The 16,247-nt window shown below is 51.3% G+C and overlaps 4 protein-coding genes and 1 non-coding gene across 5 annotated transcripts; 4 read left to right on the top strand and 1 right to left on the bottom strand.

Annotated features, from left to right (window-relative positions):
• The first annotated feature begins 462 nt into the window (after nucleotides 1–462).
• Nucleotides 463–3,590, top strand: NCU02343 (alpha-L-arabinofuranosidase 2). The gene is made up of 7 exons (XM_954372.2): nucleotides 463–1,228; nucleotides 1,298–1,771; nucleotides 1,841–1,957; nucleotides 2,015–2,204; nucleotides 2,263–2,703; nucleotides 2,765–3,018; nucleotides 3,107–3,590. The coding sequence occupies exons 1-7, from the start codon at nucleotides 1,076–1,078 to the stop codon at nucleotides 3,488–3,490; spliced, it is 2,013 nt and encodes a 670-aa protein (XP_959465.2). The 5' UTR covers nucleotides 463–1,075; the 3' UTR covers nucleotides 3,491–3,590.
• An 876-nt stretch (nucleotides 3,591–4,466) lies between these two features.
• Nucleotides 4,467–6,322, top strand: NCU02344 (fungal cellulose binding domain-containing protein). Its single transcript, XM_954373.2, has 3 exons — nucleotides 4,467–5,076; nucleotides 5,154–5,513; nucleotides 5,623–6,322. Exons 1-3 carry the CDS (start codon nucleotides 5,022–5,024, stop codon nucleotides 6,087–6,089), a joined length of 882 nt encoding a protein of 293 aa, XP_959466.1. The 5' UTR covers nucleotides 4,467–5,021; the 3' UTR covers nucleotides 6,090–6,322.
• Nucleotides 6,323–6,914: 592 nt separating this feature from the next.
• Nucleotides 6,915–8,973, top strand: NCU02345 (hypothetical protein). Its single transcript, XM_954374.2, has 2 exons — nucleotides 6,915–7,359; nucleotides 7,473–8,973. Exons 1-2 carry the CDS (start codon nucleotides 7,103–7,105, stop codon nucleotides 8,587–8,589), a joined length of 1,374 nt encoding a protein of 457 aa, XP_959467.2. The 5' UTR covers nucleotides 6,915–7,102; the 3' UTR covers nucleotides 8,590–8,973.
• A 1,245-nt stretch (nucleotides 8,974–10,218) lies between these two features.
• Nucleotides 10,219–12,105, top strand: NCU02346 (hypothetical protein; the record flags this gene model as incomplete). Its single annotated transcript, XM_954375.1, has 1 exon — nucleotides 10,219–12,105. The coding sequence occupies one exon, from the start codon at nucleotides 10,219–10,221 to the stop codon at nucleotides 12,103–12,105; it is 1,887 nt and encodes a 628-aa protein (XP_959468.1).
• Nucleotides 12,106–13,076: 971 nt separating this feature from the next.
• On the bottom strand, nucleotides 13,077–13,171 carry NCU15305. The gene has a single exon. It is a non-coding gene; the product is annotated as a tRNA-Ser (tRNA).
• Nucleotides 13,172–16,247: the final 3,076 nt, after the last annotated feature.

Genomic DNA, 16,247 nt, shown 5'->3' with positions numbered 1-16,247 from the left:
GAGCTCTTCCTCCCAATGCGCTGGCTTCTGCCTTTTTTTTTCCCCCATTGACTTCAGCCTCACTGACTATATCTTCGTTACATATCCCCTGTCCCTACCTACTATTCCAATGGTGAGCAGCCAAAGCCGCTGGGATGGCCCTTGATCCAGGACGTGCTGCCAGTGAAAAGCACATGGCAAGCGTAATTTTGATACATCACCTTGTGCTGTGAAGTCTTTTCTTTACAATCCAAAGTTGCCGTTGAGGGACTCCACAGTGCGATGAGAATCGGAAGCTTACTAGTTGTCAAAGTATCTGGATGGCTTTCCTTGATCGCGGGAAATGGATGGGCATGGTTGTTGGCAAAGAGCAGGCTATTTCTTCAGCATGAGAAGTGGTCGAACAGATATACCTATCTGAATCCCGTATTTCATCTGTCCTGTTGATTCTTGTTCATTCTGACGACCACTCCATATCCAGCCACACCCCAAAACCTTATCCGTTCCTCTGTCCTATTGCAGACCGCGAATGACAGAACTTTGTCATTTCCGAGGATGTTAGTTGAACGTTCACGGCTCCCATTGGGGCGCATATTGACACCGCAACCCATCACCGCGTGTCGCTCTCGGCTAAGTATATTATCCGGTAGCGGTACCTGCGGACCGTGCCCATTGCAACCTTAAATCGACGAAGTAGTGATCAGTTTTACGTACAACCGGCCTTTATCCACGAATAGTCTCCTCGCGCTTATACGTTACAGGAAGTTGGAGAGCCCAAGAACCCGTGGAAGGGCGGGGAAGAGCCATAAGCGACCATCTCCAACATCATCATCGAGCATCTTGTCGCCATGTTCTGTTCGACTGGTGCATGTGACTGTTGCGGCGCGTTCGTCATAGCACCGCAATACGGACGCGGCCAAGACCATCATCTGGACCACAGGATGATCAGGAATGGATATGCCCAGACGTTCGGTACCGGCAGTTCAAGAATGAAACCAGCTCTGACCCGATGCCTTCGAGTATATACTTCACGGACGAGCCTAGATGAAAGACAAATGTTGTCGGAAGCTGTCGTGTTTCTCGAGCCATCGTCAGCATGGTACACTTTCACCTAAACCCCAGCCTGTGGGCAGTTCTTCTGGCTTTCACATCCCTACAACCATGTTCTGCCGACAAGCGCGTTGATCTCATTGTCCGGCCCGATGGCGGAAATGTTTCCTCGCCGATTATGTATGGACTCATGCACGAGGTACTTTTTACCATCCTTTGCCTCTTGACCGAGCGGGTGTAAAGATAGTCTCGCTCACAAACACTACAGGACATCAATAACTCCGGCGATGGCGGCATCTACGCCGAGCTCATCCGTAACCGCGCTTTTCAGTCCGGCGACGAGTCCCGTTACCCAGTCACTCTCGACGGCTGGTCGGCCGTCAATGGTGCCAAACTCAGCCTGAAGAAGCTTTCTCAGCCGCTCTCTGCCGCTCTCCCTTACTCCATGAACGTAGCGGTTCCATCATCTTCGAACAAGACGGTTGGCTTTGCCAATGCCGGGTATTGGGGAATGGATGTCAAAGTCCAAAAGTACACTGGGTCGTTCTACGTCAAGGGCGCTTACCAGGGAAAATCCTTCACAGCTTCGCTCCAGAGTGCTCTGACTGGCGAAGTGTTTGGGACCACCAAGGTACCTGTCCAGAAGGCTGGCAACGATTGGGTAAAATATGACTTCAACTTGGTTCCTGAGAAGGCTGCACCCAACAGCAACAACACGTTTGCGATTACATTTGACGCTGCAGTAAGCTACCTACCACGACATCATGATCGTGATACAAGGGAGCAGTAGACGCTGACAAACACAATACAGGGCGTTCGTGGTGGTTCACTAGACTTTAACCTTATCAGTTTGTTCCCGCCGACATACAAGAACAGGCCAAATGGGCTAAGGGTCGATATCATGGAGGCTTTGGCCGCACTCAAGCCGGTAAGGTGTTGTTCAATACCCACTTTTACCTCGAACATGATCTAACATCGAAGACAGAAATTCCTTCGCTTCCCTGGCGGCAACATGCTCGAGGGCAACACCCTCCCAACTTGGTGGAAGTGGAACGAAACGATCGGGGATCTCAAGAACCGTCCCGGCCGAGCTGGCGTCTGGGGATATCCTCTGAGTGCTGGACTGGGTTTGGTTGAATACATGCAATGGTGCGAGGACCTCAACTTGGAGCCAAGTCAGTTTTCACCCTCCTCTATTGTCAAACCCTGCAAACCCCTAACAATCTAGTCCAGTTCTCGCCGTTTGGAGTGGCCTTGCTCTCGACGGAGGCGAGCTCCCTGAATCTCGCATTGATGAGGCCGTCCAAAGCGCACTCGATGAGCTTGAATTCCTCACCGGCGACGCTTCCACACACTGGGGTGGCATTCGCGCCTCCATTCTCGGCCACACGCGCCCCTGGAAGATCCGATACGTGGAGATTGGTAACGAGGATTGGCTAGGCGGCGGCTCTACGGGCTTTGAGAATTACAAGAAGTATCGGTTCCCCGCCTTTTTCAAGGCATTCCAGGAGAAGTACCCAGAGATCCAGCTCATCGCCTCGCCGTCAGTCTTCGATGGCATGACTATTCCCAAGCCGGCTGGCGGAGATTATCACCCGTACTTGACACCAGATAACATGGTGTCGAGTTTCAACAAGTTTGATAGTCTGACGAGGGATAACTTGACCTTGATAGGTATGTTCTACTACATCTTGGAACCCTAGGACATTAGACGTGATACTGACTTTTTATCCAGGCGAGGCAGCATCAACACACCCCAACGGCGGTATCGGTTGGAGTGGCAATCTTATGCCTTTCCCTTGGTGGGGAGGCAGTGTCGGCGAAGCCATCTTCCTGCTCGGACTGGAGCGCAATGGTGATAAAGTCATCGGCGCCACTTATGCTCCTGGTCTTCGCAACCTCAACCGCTGGCAGTGGGCCATGACGCAGATTCAGCATGCTGCTGATCCAGCCTTGACCACGCTGTCAACCAGCTACTATGTCTGGAAGGCAGGTCCATCATCTTTTTTTTTTTTTTTTTTTTTTTTTTTTTTTCCTGTACAGATAGATGTATGACTGACAATGATTCTCATATCAGCTCCTGGGTACCACTGCCATAACCAAGACGCTTCCCGTCACCGCCACGACCGGTGGTATCGGACCGCTCTACTACGTCGCTGGAGAGACAGAAAGGGGAAGCAGCGTGTTCAAGGCCGCTGTCTACAACTCTACCGAGCCAGTTGCAGTCTCTGTCCAGTTCGCGGGACTTGGTGAAAAAGTAAAACAGCCGCACAAGAAAACAGCGACCGCTACACTGACGGTCCTGACGGGCCCGACCAATCCGTACGAGTACAATGATCCGTGGAAGCATAACAACGTGGTGAAGGAGACCAAGACCAAGTTGAATGCGAAGGAGGGAGGGATCTTTTCTTTCACTCTCCCGCAACTGAGTGTTGCTGTTTTGGAGACGGATGGTGAATGAGACAGGTAGAGAGTGCAGTGGCGCAGGTCAGTTCGTTTACCAAAGAGAATGTATACATACTGCGGCTTTTGAAATACCATCATACTAGACTTTTACACAAGCGCTGCTGAAAAACCCCAGTAGAGAGAGGTAGGCGCTTCGGCCCGTGACAGACTCGTGAGAGAGCCTCATCAGTCATTCGCAAAGATACATTTTCATCTTTCCTAGTTCGGCACATGGATTCCAACGTGGTCGGCTTCTGCATTCTTTTCTTTTTACCGCCCGCGTCCATCCGATCCGCATAACGGCATCCCCGTACGATAGGCTTGTTCCTGCCAAGAGTCAAGGGCAACGGAGGGGATCAGGGGACGAACGATTCCCGAAATGGACATGATGGAGTCGAGTGTTCCGAGGTTTCGTTTCACAAATGCTTACCCGCGTTCCAAATACTACGCTACCAAACATGTTTCATCCTCTTCGATGGATACCTCTAGGTACTACATTTGTTTGCACTTTGTGGGTGTTTGGAATTAGGGGATCTGGTGCACAGACCACAAAGTACATTCTAGCCACCAAAGAGCGCCCAAGTGCACCAAAAGAGGGGGCGCACTTTGGGGTAGTATTTGCAATTTGGGGGTTTGCAGTTTTAGGGGGTTGATGATACTGTATCCCTGGTTAGGGAGGCGCCTAGCTCGGATCTCGACAACACCACCGCTCGGAACATCGAGCCGCATCGACAACTACAATCTCGGTTGAATGCTTCCTCTTCCCTAGCTTCTGGCAACAAAGCTAGCTGTAGTGAACCACATCGCACATATTCAACGATCCCGGCTCGGTATTGCAACACCTCGCAAGGCAAGGTCTACGGGTGTCTTGCGATGCCACCTTTCCGGTCATGGCTTCTCCTGACGACGATGTTGAAAGTTCCTAGAGATGTGTGAAGAATATCAATTGCCGACTTACATACCATTTTCAAGCGCCATGAACGTTCACCCCCTTTCATGGAAGTTCGCTGGTGCTTCTCACATGCTTCCGCCGAGTGTTACCTTACCCCTGTCGAACAGGCTTCGCTTCCATGGCCATGGTCCGGACCGCTACCCTTGAATTTCCCTCCAGGCAGAGGAGAACACCGATCGGACCATGTCCCCCCACCCATCCCCCAAGGATTATCGACACGCCCCATGCCTCTGCTACGATGAAAACAAAACGTCGGGTACGATCTCGCGAACAGACATGGACTTTATGCCGCCGGATGGAAGGCTAAGGTAACATTTCATGGATAAACACCATCGGGAGTCGAGGGGAGTCTTCGACTCTGAGATTGCAGGACCCGTAATCTGTAAGCGGTCTTAACGAGTACGGGTCTTTAGGGGGATGGTTAATGGTGCGAGAGGTGAAAGAAGTAGACAATGTCTAAAGATTATAAAATCACATCTTCCCGCTCTTCTTCGTGGTGCTATTCCTATCATCAGCATCAGTCGTTCCTTCTTCTACTCTCGTTCACACAATCTTTACCTTCGTTCCACCACAGTCTTTACTATCCACCATCACCATGAAGTTCAGCAGCGCTCTCGCTTTCCTGGCTGCGGCCGGAGCCCAGGCTCACTGTGAGTTATCTTTTACCTACCAACTGGAACTTGGTATCCAGGTTGTCAACCTTTTCTTTACTAACACCTCCTGCCAGACACTTTCCCCAAGGGCTACTCCACTGGCGCCGTCTCCGGAGAATATGAACACATCCGCATGACCGAGAACCACTACAACCGCGGCCCCGTTGCCGACGTCACCTCGGAATCCATGACCTGCTACGAGCTCAACCCCGGCAAGGGCGCCCCCAAGACTTTGTCCGTCGCGGCCGGATCCAACTACACGTTTGTCGTCGGCGACAACATCGGCCATCCCGGTCCCTTGCACTTTTACATGGCCAAGGTCCCCGAGGGCAAGACGGCTGCCACTTTTGACGGCAAGGGCGCCGTTTGGTTCAAGATTTACCAGGATGGACCCATGGGACTGGGAACCGGCCAGCTCACGTGGCCCAGTGCTGGTATGTCTTGACATTTTCCCATCCCTCCCTCCCCTCATCCCATCCCGAAAGGCCCCTGACCTACATATGTATCAATGATGCTAACCGGAACCCCTTCCTTCTCCCACAGGCGCCACCGAGGTCTCCGTCAAACTCCCCTCCTGCCTTGAGTCCGGCGAGTACCTCCTCCGTGTGGAGCACATCGGTCTGCACAGCGCTGGCTCCGTCGGTGGTGCGCAGCTGTACATTGCGTGCGCGCAGCTCAACGTGACGGGCGGCACCGGCACCATCAACACCAGCGGCAAGCTGGTTTCCTTCCCCGGCGCGTACAAGGCTACCGACCCCGGCCTCTTGTTCAACCTCTACTACCCTGCTCCTACCAGCTACACCAACCCCGGTCCCGCTGTTGCCACTTGCGATGGTGCCTCGGCCCCGGCTGCTCCTGCTCCTGCTCCGTCCTCCGCCGCCCCCAGTGCTCCCGCTGCCTCTGCCCCTAGTGCGACGGTCCCTGCTGTGAGCGCCACCAGCGCTGCTGCTGTGGGCAAGGCGAGCTCTACTCCCAAGAAGGGCTGCAAGCGCGCCGCTCGTAAGCACTAAGTGGCTAAAAGGCGGAGAAGAGAGTGAGAGAGGTTGAGTTGCCTCGCTTGTTTGAAAGATGTGGTGGGCGATGGTGTTTTTTGTTGAAGGACGGGTGAGAGCTGTTGATCAGTGATGGGGGGGTTCTCTTCTTTTCTCTGGTAGATATTTTATTATTGATCGACCTTGCATTGGGAGCCATTGTTGCTCTATCTGTACATAGCGAAGCATAGCATATAGAGTCAAGTTTTTGGTCGACTTTTTGTCACTATGCTTGTCATGGCTCATTGTAATCTGTTGTATACATGATGCCTCTTTGATAAGACTTCCGTCGGTTTCGTCATCATGCTGTGATCTGGGCAAGTCAGCTCAGTCTCCAAGTAAATTGTGCCCTGGTCCGGCCATCTCGTCTTTTGAAGCTTTCTCTGCAACATGTTGCAGCTTCTTTCAACTCCCACCTAGGTGATGACCAGAGCCTGGGAGATGATACGATTTGGGGTTTGAAGTGACGAATGATGGGTTGAGGATTGAAGTTTCTCCTATCAAGATTCAGCGCAATGGTCTAGGAGAGGTCTTGGTTGAGGAAGTAGGTAACGGATGACAAGAGGCTGAGGCCCGGCCCGGGCCGTGCTCCCCTAAAGGGGAAATATTCAGTTACTGTACCTCCAGTCTACACAGTAGTCTAGACCTAAGACAGCGTGGGTGCGTTTGCAGGTACCTACCCCACAAGGGTCTTTCCACTAACCAACGCTAAGTAAGACCCCGCTGTGAATGGCGCTAGGCGCAAACAGTAAGGAAACACATGCTTTTCATTGTTACCTTAGAAACGGAATGATGAAGCTTTTGTTGATATTTGCATCAAAGACCCAACAGCTTCCTGTTCCTCTCTCTACAGCTCCTGGACTACGGAGCCAATTCTCTTCTCTGTCTTCACCATAACATTTTTCACCGACCTGATGTCATAGATCTCCTGCTATCAGACGATACATTCCACCCGGTTTTCGAAATCCATCCCAGATCGCCCCGCGCACACCATGGGCCACGATATATCAAAACCTACGGGCGAGCCAGTCTCATTCCACCACACTGGCTCCCCTATGACTGCCGCGGGTATGCCGAACTTCGCCGTCCGGAAGCAAAGTTCAAGGAAACCTCGAAACCAGAGACAAAAGAAAATCAGAAACCGACGCGCCCAAAAAGATGAAGGCCCTACGAACCTCGGCGCACGTACACACCCCTCCATACCTATGCTCTGTCCGGACTGGGTGTGGTCGACCATGTCCAACGTAAGGTATGTGCCATTGGCCCTCCTGGACCTCAGTCCTCTCTGATCCCATTCGCAAATTGTCATCTCTGACCCAATCTCACCGCACGCGACTGACCTCTTCTCTTCTCGCCCAACAGTGTAGCCAAAGACCGCGAATGGTTCACCACCTACACACCCTTCAAATCTACCGTCTGTATCAGCGGTCAAGACCTCGCCGTCCGCGGCATCGGTACCGTCAACCTCAACGTCAAACGCCACCCAGCGCGCACCGGCCGGCGAAATCAAAGCATCCTCCCTCTCAAAACAGTCCTACACGTGCCCGAAGCGACCTGCAATATCCTCGCCAAGATCCCAAACATCGATGGACAGTCGTGCTCCGTGTACATCTTTCCAGCCCGGGGCGAAAGTCGGAGCTACTCAGTCATGGACGGTGAAGAGGTAGAAGGCCACCACCACACGGGGCAGCAGACGCAGCAAAAGGAACTGATGAAAGGCTGCATCAAAGACCACACGGGAAAAATGGTTGCCTACTTTGATCCAGACCACGTATTGTTCACGCTGAAACTGAGCGGGCCGCCGATCGGGCCGATAACGCGGGAGTCGGTTCTCAAAGCGTGGCCCGAGAGTTTACCCTTCAGCATCTTTGCGCAATGGGCCGCTGACGAACTGGACAAATGGAGTTTAAAGCGGGAGATGCAAAACTTGCTCGCGGATAGAGATGTGGAGAAAGACAGCGAAGATGATGCCAGCAGCGCGACGCTCGACACCGGCAATGAGGATGAGGACGATCCGGACTTTGGTGTCGTTGCCCAAACCAATGTCGGTCATGGTTCTGAGATGAGGCGAAAGCAACACCCGGGCGACGGGCGATATACTCAGGAGGAGAAGCAATTTCTCCAGAGAAACTGGAAAACGGAGTGGAAATTCCTAACCTTATACGGACTCGACATGACTGACGACAAGGCAAGGGACTTGGGAAGAGACATTCTGAGAACCATGATGGAAAAGGACAAAGTTGAAAAGATGAGTGCCAACAGGCGGGCGGGACGCGGGGCCTCGAGACCCCGGAGACGCAGCAAAGTTAATAAGCGCAGCGGACCAGGAAGAGCACAAAGAGCAAATAACATAAAGAGCGAGCCACAACAACAGAATAGGTTTTTGACAGCGAGACTGGGCAATTATCGGGTTACACGGGCGCCACAACGCAGGCTGGGCAGCGGCAGATTGACTGTTATCAAGGAGGAAAGTCCGTGATACAAGCAAACCGGGCTACACAGATCTGGATTGTATTGCATTTTGAACACTGGAAGGAGCATGACGGACGGATTGGTTAGGCGTTTTTGGTGGCGGTTAGGGTGAGTTGGTCTACTTTTGTAAAAATAAAGTTTCTGGGTTTTTACTTTGGATCGGATCGGATGGATGGATGGATGGATGGCTTCGGGTTACCATTTTTTGGGGCATGAATAACTACCTACCCAATTGTGTAATGGACACAGGTACCGTATGTATAGCATGACATTTTCTTTTTGTTTTACCTCTTTCAACTTTGTCAAGTCATCGCTTGCTGAGATGGGTGTAACTATCCTAGATACCTAGACATGGTGGGAGGATTGGGGAAGCAATCAAGACTGCCCGACGAGTCCATCAATACCTACCAATCTACTAGAATAGTAGGTAGGCACCCATGAGCCAGCCACACGCGCGCTTGAGGTATCCAACCAGTCACTCACTACCGCGACGAGTGACTTGTACTGTACAATCCAATATCGCGTGGGTGTCTGTCTCATGGCGATAGCGGGTACCACACGCATCCTCGGAACAAACTCGACCAATCCCAAGGCTGTGCGGCTCAAGTATATATATCCGATATCTGTACGTTCTGTCCCCTTTCCTGTTGGGTGACACGACGTCACAGCAGCCTTGACATCGACACCATCGTGAGAACAGCGGCGTTTCGTTCACTACTATTCGGCGATGTTGCTGATGGACTTATTCCAAACGAACATATTAGTCGGCTGAGCAGCTTTATCGCCTTGGAAGGTACCTAAGCGCCTGATATTCGAGGAAACGAAGAAACTGACAAGTTTATGATACCATACAGAACTTCTGCAACTGAAAGTCCATCTCGTACGGAACAGCCGTCCATCTCAGATTGAACCGTTTGACACAAGCAACCACGATGGTATAAAACAGCTACAGCGCCCTATAGTTATGGTTGTGGACACCAGGCAATCCCGCTTCGCTGAGTTTACCTAAGGTCATCGGCCGTTCAGGTTCTGCGAAACATGCTTCCTCAGGTTCAGTAGCGAAGTGAAGGATCAAGGTCAGCCACTTCACTTGCACATATGTAACTTGGCGCCGCAGAACCTTGATCTCGCAGACCGCAGGAGAGTGCAGGAGGACATATACCGGACATCTCACCTCCGCTTCGGAGTCGATTACCGTTGCGGCAGTGCCCTTCACTTCAAACATATGTGACATTTCTAGGGTTCTCCATGCCAGCATTCTACTTTTTGTCTCCTCTCGAGACCTACCACCGAGATCAGATCGAAAAGCTCTTCACCAGAACTGCCATTCACCAGGACCTGAAAGTATCGAAAATCGTCAAGTGTCAGGTTCGTTTAAACCTCAAGGTTCATATATCAGCTGTCAATCACCTCTGCCACCAGCTGTCTCCCACACGTCCTATACCTACCTTTTACAAGACAACAGACCTTACCATATCCAGGCTTCTTCCGTCTTGTTCTCTTGATCAAAGACGCAGCCATCCAAAGACTTGATACGACTCTATTGCTTCACCTCAAACATTACCTCTTCCGGTGCCCTCGGGCAATTTTGTCGCTCGCTTCTTTGACCTATCGTCCGATAATCGGTTATACCATCATGTCGCTCTCTGAAACTATGTTCGTGAGTAGCAGCGATGGCACTTCTGTGCCCAGCTACGCCATCAACAACAGCGCCGACAACACTCCTGCCCTCAGCCGTCCCATCGACAACAGCGTCGATGACAGCGCCGAAAACAGTATTACGTCCAGCAGCCCCATCATTGCACCTCGACTACCCGTCGAACTCCTCATGTGCATCTGCGACTTTCTCCCCAACCGCAGAGATATCGTCAACTTGTCAGCCACGTGCCAAGAACTCCGCGGTGAGCTGTACCACACGCTGTTCGACCGGGATCTTCGCTACGGCCGCCTTATCACCCTGAAATATGGCCTCCGAACCCACAACATAAGAGTCATCAAGCCATTTCTGAACCGCTATCGGCATCTGATCACGCGTCTCACCGTGACTCCCAAAAAGAAAGAGGTGACGCCGAACAAAAAGGCCATCACCGGCGAGGTTCCTGCCAGGGAGGTCGTTCCCAAAATGGTCAACGACCCACAAAATGACACTGACAAAGCCAGCATCATCAACCAAACCGTTCTCCCAGTTCGCACAAGAGCACCATCTCCCACCAAAACCATCATCTCCTTCCGCGATGAGTACCTCCCCTCCCTCCGGCTCATCCGTCCCCTCCTCACCTCCGCCCTCGAGAAAGCCCTTCTCGCCCACGACTTGACCTTTGCCGAGCAACTTCTCTGGCACGGCAACAAGGATCTAATTCCCAGCCTCACGCCCGTTCTGGAATCCGTGCTCTGGGCGGCCTTTAATCCCAAGACCAGTCGTTGTACCGGTGAAGCTCTTGACCATCGCCTAGACCACATGTGTGCAGACCCAGGTCCAATTAGCCCTATCGTATGGACCTGGAATACCTGTCCTGTGGCTGCTGTCAAGCTGTTGATGAAGTTTGGAGCGAAGGGAAATCGTGCTGGTGTTTTGGCAGACGGCATGGAGACTCGGAAGAGGAGGAGGGTGTGGTTTAGCGGGAATGGTGGGAGTATCAACAACGACTCTTCCTTATACTCTCCATCCGAGGAGGACGAGACTCCCGAACCTACTGACGTCTACGATGGCTACTTCCACCCCCGAACGCAAACTCATGCCGCTCACGTTCACCAGCCGGCCATGCCGCCTGACCGGTTGTGGACAGGCTTGGAGCTGGTTGCGTACCTTTATCAAGAAACGTGTGAGCGCGCGGCGGCAGCACAAGCTGCTGATGTTGATGTTTCTGTTGCTGCTCCTGCTACTGCTACTGCCGGTTCTGCTGACTCTGGTGCTGATGTGGGTCCTGCTGCTGCTTCTGCGGGTGCTGCTCCGGTGGCTGAGAATAGGGGCATAAAACGCAACTTTTCTGGTCGCTTTCGCAACCCAAGTTCGGGTGGCAAAGAACATGGCTTCTTCCCGGTAACATGCGAACGTCACGTCGAGAGAGGAGAAGGCGGCTGCTTCAAGCAGCTTGTCGAAGTCTTGAGCGATAGCGTCGCTCACGATGAGATTCTCCGAGTTACCAGCTCGAGCAGCAACGGGCATGCACGCGTACCCAATGCTCCCCATCTAGAAGACGATCTCGAAAACATGCTCAAAAGAACCGAAATCACCGTCCCGTTCGTCAAGATGCTTATCAATGAGCAAGCAGGGAAGCTTTTTCAGGAGATCTTTGAGGAAGCTGAGAAGAGAATAGTTGAACGGCTCGATGGGTTAATGGAGAGGAGAACGAGGCTCGAGAAGAACAAGAAAATGAAGACGGAGAGCATGACGGAGACCCAACTTCCACTTGGGGGTGGAGAAGAGGATGAAGACTTTTGGCTGGAAGAGCAGGAGTGGGATCTTGATGAGGTGGAGCCAAAGGAGGGGGGGTCAGAGGAGAATGAGGATGACGAGGAATGAGCAGTGTTGTCTCGAATAGAGGCACTGCCGTTTGAGGCTGTAGCAGGGATGCACGTTCGGGATTGTTTACAATGCCGCGTCCAGTTATTCAACCAGGGAGATCTTTTCGCCAATTTGGTATCTGATGGAAAACGAGACTCATTCTCAGCTGTATTTCGTTGGTGTTCGTCTCAAACCATGTTCAACGCTGAACCGCGATAGGAGCCACTGACTGGCTTGAAGACGCTAAGCATGTATGAAACCTGGGATTTCCATGCTCTGTTGGGGGCAGGCATATGAGGCGTGTGGAAGATGTTGATCACTCTACCAGCGCAGTAAAGCCGTGAGCTTTTCTTTAGCATCATCAGCTTCAATAACGATGGGATGCTGGGCAGTGAATGCCGGTCGAGGCATGGAGTTCTGATTCATTCATAAATGTTTGTGAAGTGCAGATATTCAGCGATTATAGATCTTGGGATTTCCAACCGTGACCAGGCCTGTGTGTGCATCTGCGATGAACGAAGAGCTCAATGACATGGCGAGGATGATTGTAAAAAGAGAAAGAAGATTAAGTGTCGTGGATGTTTTCAAGACGGAAGAAAAAGGGAATGCCCCTCCGCCTGGCAGAGAAAAAAAAACAGACGGTTGGATGACGACTGCCACAGCTGGAAGGAACGAGGCTCGTCATTTGTCGAAAGGGAGTCACGGACTTCGATATCATAGAAATGTACAGAGGGAAGGAACCAAGGCCTCTGTTTGGGTGTTCTGTTCCTGCCACGCAAAAACATAACGTTGCCTTGTGGAAGGAACGAAGTGACATGCACTTGTACCTTTTCTGCATACCAAGTGCAAAACCACCACCACACTTCACAACAAGCGTATCATCACCTTTTCAACATCCCATTCAACCGATATAAAAAGGAAAACATCAAAAGCAACAAAAAGGAATCATTTGGACATCACGAACATCAAAAAAAAACTAAAAAAGATGACGTCACCTGCAGGATTCGAACCTGCGCGACCTAAGTCACAGCCTCGCATATTACGTAATAGCAGGGCTGCGCGTTAACCACTCCGCCAAAGTGACTAGTCGTTGTTGTTGAAACAATGTTCTAAAGACCTAGTCTATATACCAACCAAAACGGGTCTGACCTTAATTTTGTGGTGGTATCTTCCACAAGAGCTTCAAGGTGCAGGACGAACACAGTCTAGGTATGCATGCTTTCTTGCGTATAGCAGGGCTGCGCGCTAACCACTTCGCCAAAGTAGATAGATAGTTATTATTATGGTTGAATTAGAGGGTCAACAACTAAAACTAGGTATAAACCCAACGAAGGGCACCTGACCTCCCTCCCCTCCCCAACGGGCATACATAGCTTGCAGGTTGTGGTTGTATGTACAGGGCCGGATGCTTCAGGACAGTGTAGACGATGTTGTGGATAACAAGACAGATCTCTATACGTTGCGACTGAATGAATTCAATGGAATCGCCCAAGCTTGCTTGTAAAGTGACAGCTACTGCGTTAACCACTCCGCCAAAGCGACCCGTGGTTGTTATTTGATGCATTCCTTCCCAAGTCTATGTGCCGCTTAGAGGTAGTAGTGATACTGAGAGATTCAAGCTACAGGATGTTGTGGATCATTCATACGGGATTTCCGCATCTGCATTGATGCTGGCGGCAGGCGTATAGTTCATTGGCTAGGTACCAATGATAAACCACCGCAAAGACCCGGATCGTTCCTTTGGGGAACTGGCCTAATGAATACTACAGGTACACACATATATGCCAGCATGCTGCAACATTTGTAAACATTCAAGACAGTAGTTTTGAATGTCCCTACCCTTCAGCGGCGTTGAAAAGTCAAAGGAAAAAGACAGGACACAAGACGAATCGGATTTACAGTCCCCCGGGGCAGCAGGTAATAACCCCAAGCATTACCAAGACCTCCTTTTCCCAGGCAGACCACCAACCCTTGGCCCAATGAGATTCAGATGTTCAGGTTAAGCCTCAAGAACTTGGGTCCATGTGGGACCTCAGAGCCACAAAGGACTGAAGTGCACAGGATTAATTGGGAGTTCGAAATGTCGTCGAGATATTGCAGCGACGGAGAAAACAGAGAAAAAAGAAACAAAAAGTCCACAAAGGGAACGTGCACTGACGAACCACAAGAGACGAATGCTGTTGAACTGCGGGGCTCATTTCTCATCGCCCGCCATCATATAGGCCTGAACGGCATGTGATATGCATAGGCTGATCAGTCTTGACTTGGTAAGTGGACGGAATGTGTCAAGTGGCTTCGATAGAAAATTGCATGCTAGGCATTTCGGTCGGCGAGTCGTTTAGTCGCCTGGAGATAGATATCGGGCTGGGGCTAAATATGGCGACGATCTGATGATCCTAGACAGAGTGAAAACGTGGCTGTCCAGCGTCCTCCTGATGGTGCCAGGTGTGTGCATGGTGGATGATTTTGCTTCGTGTCGAGCGTTAAAGGTGGAGGTCACCCACAACAGCAAGGGCACATCAGTGGACTCGCTCGGTATAGTGGTCGGTCCCGTGTTTTTCTTTTCTCCAGCGCTTTGTTGTTTAGGTCTGCCTAGCTAAAGGTAGCTGAAGTTTGAACCACATCAGGAGATTGCCATGACATGCTATTTTCATTGCCCTCCAGATGGTTGTACAAAAGCTGTTTTTCTCTGTCTACCCTGTCCCGTCAAAAAGGCAATTGCCTTGTTGGACTTTGTATCTGACAGCTCGGAAACCTAGTAACAAACGGATATAGGAAAAAGAGAGAAAGAGGCAGACTTTCCAAAAGGGTCTATCGGATATTGCAACCCCTGAGAAGACCCCTTAGTGTACGCAGTAGTAAATAGTTCCAGGGGTAGAGACAGGGCTCAAAAACTCGACTCGTCCGAGCGCGGTGGTAAATTTCGGTGGGCCCCCAGGTTGCGACGCTTGGGGCTTGGCGGAACCCAAACCAGGAACGCGGTTGATATCGATCCTCTCTCTTCAAGTCCATGCCTGTTTCAGATACATGCTTGGATCAGGAAGATCGGGCAAGGGGAGTTGAAGTTATGACGGAGACAAAAAAGCATTCAGGGTCCGGATCGATGGAGGCTGAGGAGAGGAGGTTCTTGGAGAGACGCTCACTTGAAAGTCAGATAACTGCCGTGAAGGAAAATACCATGGAATCAGTCTGATGGATTCGACAACACTCACTGGCCCTTTGGTCATGTGCACGGACGGCATCAATCTGATGGGTACCTCTACCTAGTGGGCACTAAAGTTTCATTTGGCAGTACAAAAGGGGAAAGCGCAGTTTGTGTGAGCCAACGAGCGTCCAAGAGGCCATGCCGGCATTGTGACTTGCATTTAGTACATATCCGAAAAAAGGGGGCCTCTGCATCGAGGGGACGAGGGGGCATGTCACTGCTTCGTTCCATCTGGTCTTCTCCAGATTTCCTGTCAAGACTTGAGTTAGGTGAGTCCAGGCTTTGAAGCAGTTGTAAACTAGAACAAAAGACTCGCGGCGGAGATTGGTTGGAGACAGACTTATTTCCGTTACTATGTGTTGGTCCGAGGAAAGCTTTCATCATGGAAGCATTTGTGCCAGGGAGGCGCGCGGAATGGACTCAAAGGCCCAGGAAAGTCCCTGGTTCGTTGCCCGTGGTTCTGGGCTGGTACCTGAATGAGTGGTACCTTGACCGTGCGGAGCGAATCCCCGCACTCCCGCACAGGATCTGAGTTCGAACGCCCCGTCCCGGTCAGGCACTGCAGTCCATTCCCCTTGAGACCAAGTTTTTTTTTTCTCTTGTTTCATACTTACCTTAGGTACCTTACTTCACCTCCGTCAAGTCGGAGCTCGAGTGCGGCTGGCTCAATTCACCATCTTTGGTGGCCCGGCAATTATCTCCTGTCGGTCTCTCGCTCTCCCCGTCAGCGCAGCTTTTATGGGAGGCACAACTGAAGGCTTCCACTTTCCAAGGAGACTCCAGTTCCGAGTCCGGGGAAGTGAATCTGAAGTTTCCATGCCAGCGATACCCCACTTTCAGCGCCGTGCTAAGGTGTCATGGATTAGAGGATCAGCCTGACGTGACCTTTCCAATCCAAGTTTAATTTCAATTCCGTCCGACCACAGTTTGTCAGGAATTGACACACAACGAACGA

This window comes from Neurospora crassa, linkage group VII (genome assembly GCF_000182925.2).
Source record: "Neurospora crassa OR74A linkage group VII, whole genome shotgun sequence".
Lineage (NCBI taxonomy): Eukaryota > Fungi > Ascomycota > Sordariomycetes > Sordariales > Sordariaceae > Neurospora > Neurospora crassa.
The sequence above is the reverse complement of the archived record's forward strand: the minus strand, read 5'-3'. Positions and strand labels throughout refer to the sequence as shown.